The 7567-nt window shown below is 39.3% G+C and overlaps 1 protein-coding gene across 1 annotated transcript; it reads left to right on the forward strand.

The window, feature by feature from the left end:
• Positions 1 to 211: 211 nt before the first annotated feature.
• gdf15 (Growth differentiation factor-15) lies at positions 212 to 1974 on the forward strand. Its single transcript, XM_076295443.1, has 2 exons — positions 212 to 561; positions 987 to 1974. Exons 1-2 carry the CDS (start codon positions 240 to 242, stop codon positions 1760 to 1762), a joined length of 1098 nt encoding a protein of 365 aa, XP_076151558.1. The 5' UTR covers positions 212 to 239; the 3' UTR covers positions 1763 to 1974.
• The last annotated feature ends 5593 nt before the right edge of the window (positions 1975 to 7567 follow it).

Genomic DNA, 7567 nt, shown 5'->3' on the forward strand with positions numbered 1-7567 from the left:
GGGATCTGGTTAGGAAACTTGCCCAGATTTGATATGTTTCCAAGAGAGCAATCTTACTTGCCCAGATTTGATATGTTTCCAAGAGAGCAAACACCTTGAGGCTACTGTGGGTGGTAAGCAGGTAAACAACTGACTGTGAAAAGGGGTGTGGCCTGCACCTATAAATGAAAAAGCATGTGTGGAATTTCATTTATACTTCCAGCCACACATATAGCGAGTCACACGTTGACTACTCTGCCATGCTCTGCTCAGTCGCCCAGTGGATTCTGTTATCTCTTGGAACCTTCGCTCTCTGTTTCGGCCTTGTTAGGTGCAGTGCTCACAGGCAGCATGGAGAGGCACACAGGACCCTCCAGCTAGACGCCCTGAAGGCCAGCATCCTGGGCTACCTGGGAATGGACCGGCCACCGGCGCTGAGAGCCAGAGAGTCAAGGCAGGAGCTGGACAGGATGTTTGAGCAGTACAGGCAGATGCAGCAGCTGTTCAGGGGGAACTCCACTCAAGAGGAGACACTCACGCAGCACACACACAGAGTCTCAACAACCATCCTCCCTGTCTCTGGTAAGCTTATATGCCTGTACGTTTCAATAGTATTGCCTCAGTTCTTATTGTGGCATACTAAAATGACTGCTGAAAAACTCATCTGAAATGTTATGAGGCAATTTGAGAACATATTACTCAGACTGGCTTGGCCACATTTTACTCAAGCATTACAGTTCTTTGTTTGACTGTATGAGTCTTTTGTGAGTTATTTGAATGGACATCCAGTGACATTTCATCTGACATGTTTCCTGAAGTAAACAATACACATCTATCAATCTGAAACAACTGATGACTGATAGCTTCAAAGTAAAAAACTGGAAAGACTGTCATGTATGATTTGCACAAGCGCTGAGCCTTCTGGTCAGCACTCATGACAACAACCATATCACAGTCACTTAAAACACACGGTTAAATAAACCGAACAACTTTCTGTTTCCTTCCAGTGGTGCCAGTAAGTGAGCAGAAGGGTGAACATCACATGCATCCCAAGACTGCCTGGTACAGAGCAGACTTCCACAGAATGTCCTCTATCAGAAATGAGCCGACACTGGTTCAGGCCAGGCTGAAACTTCACAAGGCTGACCCTGGCTGCTCACATAATAAACAGAAAATTCAGATTAAAATACATGAATACGAAGAAGAAAAAAAAACCCACCTCCACCACATGGAAAAATTTGTTATGAAAAGACGATTTTGCACCAGAAATGTGACGCTGGACATAAGAGCTGCCATTGAAAAATGGAGGGTGCGGTCTAGAAATAGCACTTTAACCATTGATATAGGTTTTACCATGGGATCAAGAACTGATCAGACTATACCTAAGATAGTCCTAGAGATGGACTTCATATTACATGGTGGAAAAGGCAAACCTAGGCAAGTCAGGTCCATAAAGGAAGAAGACTGCGAAGAGGAAAACAAGTGCTGCCGGAAGTCGTTGAATGTGTCTTTCAAAGACATAGGCTGGTCGGACTGGGTCGTGGCACCCAGCAGTTACAAAATGTACTTCTGTGATGGCTCCTGCCCCCACAACTACAAGCCAGCCAGCATGCACACGTTGGTGAAGTCACGCATGCATCACATGAGCAAAGGGGCCACGCCTCGACCATGCTGCGTTCCGGCAGCCTATGAGCCCATGATCCTCATGCACTATGACAGTCGAGGAAAGCTGAAGCTCACACCTTTCAATGATTTGATCGTTAGCAAATGCCACTGTGCCTGACAGACAGAGAGAAAAAAAAAAACATTTGTTATAGCAATTTCTTCCCCAAAATGGGTGGCTTTCTTTTGAACCATAAACAAAGGAAAAACAATGTAACCTGTTCTGTAATTTTTATTTCATTTTTATTTTGTGTTGTTATAGATAAAACAATGTCATTGCTAATATACTTGTTATTTACCATTGATGTCTATAAATATTTATTGTTAATTTATTGCTTAAACCTATTTCTTGTCATATTTGTTGCTTCAATTTGTTACAAAAGAAAATATGTGTTTTATATTTACAAGCCTTATGTTACCTAACGTATTTTGTTGTTCCTTCTCATTTCAAAATAACAACATGAGTCTACATGAATAAAACATATATTGTGCAATATTTCTGTATTGAAATGTGTGCTAAATTAGGACATAAATATGCCGGCTAATTCAAATAACAGCCAACAACAATCTCTTATGGAAACATTCTTATTTTATATGGTTAATTACACATGTATCTTGACATAATCTAGTCTGAGATGCATTTTACAATTCTTTACTGAAAATGTGACAATTTTTAAACTAATGAAGACATCATACTTTTACAGAGAACATTTGTAAATTAAATGTGGATGAATGAACTAAAAGACAGAATCCAGTTTAAATTCACACACACACACACACACACACACACACACACACACACACACACACACACACACACACACACACACACACACACACACACACACACACACACACACACACACACACACACACACACACACACACACACACACACACACACACACACACACACACACACACACACACACACACACACACACACAGTATCCGTGGCCTACTGGTTAGCACTTCGGACCTGAAACCGGAGGGGTTGCCGGTTCGAATCCTGACCATAGGCACGGCTGAAGTGCCCTTGAGCAAGGCACCTAACCCCTCACTGCTCCCCGAGCGCCGCTGTTGATGCAGGCAGCTCACTGCGCCGGGATTAGTGTGTGCTTCACCTCACTGTGTGTACACTGTGTGCTGTGTGTGTTTCACTAATTCATGGATTGGGATAAATGCAGAGACCAAATTTCCCTCACGGGATCAAAAGAGTATATATACTTATATACACACACAAAAATATAGATTCTACCTTTCATATTTCAAAACTGAACAAATATTCCAGGTTGAGTCAGTTTTGAGCAATGAACCTTATACTCTGATAAGGCATTTCAAGGTCAGGGTGCACTGCACTTCTTAAAGATATAATTAGCAGCCTTGAAACCATTCATACTCTGGCCTTGACTTACACTCATAAAAATGTCACTGTCCCGTTTGTTATTATCAATATTCTGCTTTGATATTTTCTGATTGATACTTATGGCTCTAGGTGAAACAGAAGTACAGTATTGTTGCTATAGAAGGCAGATATGATGAAAACATCTGCCCATCTGCCCTTTATTTTATGATACAATTCCGGTGACATGATTTTCTCCATGTAATGAGGTCAAGTAGAGCCATAAAAATATAAAATATCCTCAAACGCAGGGTTATAACTAGTTACTCAAACAAGTAAAGTTCACAATAAAGTTCACAGACAAAATTGAATATGAAAAAAAAAAAAACACATCATAGCTCTTGGCAGATACGGAAAAGGGTGTGACAAATTTTCCAGTATGGGAAAGTAAATGAAACAATCAATCATGTTGGCACATACTTCTGCACAATGCACAGGTCAGGACCTGATGAAGGTCTAAGACCGAAACATTGTGCAATTTCTAAATAATTGCTTGCGGAATGGTCAGTGTGCGGGACTCTTTCTAAGTTTCCTGATCTGCGGCCGTTGGTCATATCCTACGCACCTGCCCAACAAAAGAGGTGTGCAAAAAGCCTTACGGCACATACAAATAAGAAATTCAGTCATCCTCATGAAAGTAGAGCTGTATCCGGTACCTCCCTGACCTCTGTGATTATATACAAGTGTACATCCTCTGTGTTGCCAGACCATAGGGATGATGTAAATGTCCTTAATCTTCAACTTTGAAAGGACCCGTTGCCACCCAAAGTATACAACTGGATGTGAACGTGAAATCATAATACACTAGCCTATTAAACGGTTTTAAATAGTTCTCTTTGAGAGGGAGAGAGCAAACACAAAAGAGTTTGGTAAATTTCTGAGAATACTTCAATGAAAGCTGAATGATCACAACAATCCCTTCAAGGAAACACATTTGTCCCTTCAAATTAAATAAGGCTTTTAAAAAAAAAAGGGTCAAAGGTTTTTACTACCCACTTAAGATTCCTAGCCTGACGAGCCATATTTCTAGATTTCTAGACCTGCGTCTAGATTTATAGGCTATAAGATTGCCACATTTTGAGCAGATTTTGGTTTTGGTCAGCACATTTTAAAAGAAGCTAGCTGCAGTGGTAACTGTCTCTGTTAAGTTTCACAATGATGCCACAGAATATCCTCATTGTTTCAATGGCTTACAGGAAGAAGAAGTGAAATTAACCTTTTCAGCTATTTTTAACCACAAAAAACCTTCCTTCACTTAAAGACAGCTGTATTATGGTACAGTAGCGATAAGAATAGGAATCAAAACATGTTGACATCTCTTTGAAACATAACCTCTGAATAACCATTTTTCAAGCATCTGGCACAATGTAAACATCTTCCTCACAGTTGTCTGGCTGATTGCGATAGTTGAAGGTGGGATCGTTGCTATAAATTGCATCATGTTCTGAATCACACTGCACATACAGGTCACCTGGTTCAGTGGGGCTGTTGGGAAAAAAAGGGGAGTCATCATGAGGTTACTCAGAGTCTTTTCAGAACCCTTACAATGTCATAATGACAGGTCCATTAATCGGTTATCTAGTCATTCATCAAATACATGGCATACGGATGTGGGGAAAACTCAGATGAGCACACCGGACATTCCAGGTGATAACACAGTTACAACATAATTGAATAAACAATATCATTGTTACCTTACGGTAATAAAAGTGACTAGTTAACCAAGATTCCTTATCTGTGAAGTGATACAGCAACAAACATCAAAAGCTGTTTACCTGTCCATGTTACTGTAATGCCTTGTTGCAGTGATATCTGAAGGCCTCTCACGAAAGTTTTCATATACTGGGCTTTCTGAGGTCTGATGAGAGCTTCTATCAAAGCCTGTGTATTGGGAGTCTGCAGGTTTAGAGTGTCGATCCTCTATGGTTTTGGGTTTATTTGAATGTATGATATGTCTTGATGTCCTTCGCCGATAGTAGAAATATCCCATGCTTCCGATAATTACTGCCAATACCACAAAAAACAACGGTAAACCCACGGCAAGGCCACTAGATCCGTTGTGATACGGTAGTGTAGAATTATTTGTGTTAAAGGTGTAATTTGAGGCCATCATCTGTAAATGGGGGAAGGGTTAATAAACATTAATTTGAAATTGTTTTCTGTAGCTATGATCTAACATGAGTTTTTGAATGACACAGTTTATCACATTAAATATGTTTCAGACATGTTATGTCTCTCTGTAACATCCAATGAAACTACTCAACAACTGAGTGCTAAAAGTACTAAGTACTAAGTACTAAAAGTGAGCAAAAAAGGGTCTAACAATATGGCACTTACCATATCAGGTATGCATGTGGAATGCAAGATGTGTTCAGTGACTGTTAGACTTGACTTAGAACAGAGAGGAGGAAACGTTTGCAGAAATGTCCCTACTTATGCAAACCGTTCTCAAGTTCCCTTTTTAATACAAAAAAAGATGATGGAGATGTGGGTGGGGGTGAGGTGGCTTCCAGCCAAATCAGTGATACACTATATACTGATCACTGCACTGACATATATAATCACTGTGATCATCATGCCTCTACATTGTTGACAACTATTATGCAAGCATTTTGTTAATGATTTACTTATATAAAAGTTTATTCATGATGAAAGTAAAACCTGTACCCTGACATATTGGGTAACCCACAGAGGAAGTAGTGTGAAATTGTGATGGCCTCATCAAATCTATAAAATCTAATTTCTTAAAAAGAAACACAGTAAAAAAAGAAAGGAAAAACACTCATAGGAAAATCCTATAGTCAAGCTGTTACATTCCACTGTGTCACAACTGAGAAATCCTGTCTAGTCTCATGACGAGGGCTCTGAAACAGAACTGTTGAAACTATTCAGGCCATAGCCAACATTGATCATATACCTCCCCCTGCTGTTTTTCAGTCCTGAGAGTGAGATGATGGAGTTTTACATTCCAACAAATCTGAATGGTCTTTTTCTTCAAATTGGCAAGACAGCAATCGGATTTACGGCAGGCCACATTATAACTTGTTGTCTGTAACATTGATGCTGATATAACCTGCTGTATTAAGCTAGTCTGCATAATCGTGCCCATAAAAAGTATTCACCCCCCTTGGATATTTTCCCCTTTTTGCTTTTGTAAATGTAATCTTGGTTGGTTTAATAAAAATGTTTACAATAATTTACAAACTCTCTGTAATGTCAAAGTGAAAGAAGCAGATTTCTACAAAGTGATGTTAATTAATTAAAAATATATAATGTAGAATAAGTGGTTACCAAGTGACTGCCCCTAAATCAACAGCAGCCCAGCCTAGTCTGACAATTAGCGAAATGGAGATCGCCTGAGTGCAGTCAGTGGATGTATATAGTAATATAAAGACAGCTGTGTCTGGAAGCTCCAGTCACTGGGTACTCAGTAATCCTACAATTCCACCATGAAGACAAAACAACACTCAAAGCAACTCAGAGAAAATGTTATTGCATAAAGCATATGTGAGGGGATGGATGCAACAGAGTTTCAAAACTTTCAAGTCATCTCATGGAGTTCAATGAAATTCATCATTAATGAATATGGCAAATGTGTAAATCTGCCTAGAGCAGGCTGTCCCCACAAATTAAGTGAATAGTTCAAGAAGAATACTGGTGGGGGAGGCCACCAAAGTACCTCTGAAAGAGGCTGAGATGGGATATACTCTGCATACAACAACTATTGCCTGGGTTCTTCACCAGTCAAAGTTCTATGGTTGAGTGGCTAAGATCATATTCAATCTCAACTAAAGTTTGGCCAAAAACATGTGGGAGACTCCAAGGTCAAATGAAAAAAGGTTCTTTGGTCTGATGAGACCAAAATGGCCATCAGATTAAATGGTATATTGGCCAATTCTCTGATTCAGTCTACAAGAGAACTATTAGTCCGGCAGCTAAATGCCATAATTTAGGTGAACCTGGTTTTGGCGGTTAAAGTTTTTTTTTTTTTTTTTGCCGTTTCTTGTTGCCAAGGGGCTCAATAAGATTAGAGAGGGTGCCCGGTGATATCCCTTGGCCAATTCTCGATACTAAGCCTTTCTTGTCCAATATGTTGAATATAAGGCAAGGCACTAAGTGAATAGGGTAAAATAATTAACTTGCTGATATCACTATGAAATTTAATCCTGGCTTCATCCAATTTTGCATCCATCCAATTTTTTTTTTTAAGTTTATGCAATTGTTATCAATTTAATTAGATGATGCCTAATTTGCATATTTAAACATTAAATTACAGATAACTTGTAATACATTTTTTCTATATTAATGTAATTAATCAACTGGGGAAGTATATATCTGCTAGTTTTTTTTTTAAACCCTATTCACCTGTAGTGTCTCACCTTGTATTCAACACACTGAACAAGAAAGGGTTAATATACAAAATTGCCCAAGGGATATCACTGGGCACCCTCCTAAATCTTAAAGAGATACCCCTAGTCTACAAGATTCTGCAAAAAAACTTTAATGCTGCAGTTGGCAAGTCTG

The sequence above is a fragment of the Alosa pseudoharengus genome, unplaced genomic scaffold (genome assembly GCF_046254945.1).
Source record: "Alosa pseudoharengus isolate Yale_2024_CS ecotype anadromous, Long Island Sound unplaced genomic scaffold, YU_APseudo_1.1 YU_APseudo_1.1_scf_2, whole genome shotgun sequence".
Classification (NCBI taxonomy): domain Eukaryota; kingdom Metazoa; phylum Chordata; class Actinopteri; order Clupeiformes; family Clupeidae; genus Alosa; species Alosa pseudoharengus.

What these genes read in the sequence shown, in the direction of transcription:
- gdf15 (XM_076295443.1), top strand. Translation starts at nt 240, where the DNA reads ATGCTCTGCTCAGTCGCCCAGTGGATTCTGTTATCTCTTGGAACCTTC. An exon ending in AACCATCCTCCCTGTCTCTG is followed by an intron (nt 562 to 986) that starts GTAAGCTTATAT and finishes GTTTCCTTCCAG; the next exon opens with TGGTGCCAGTAAGTGAGCAG.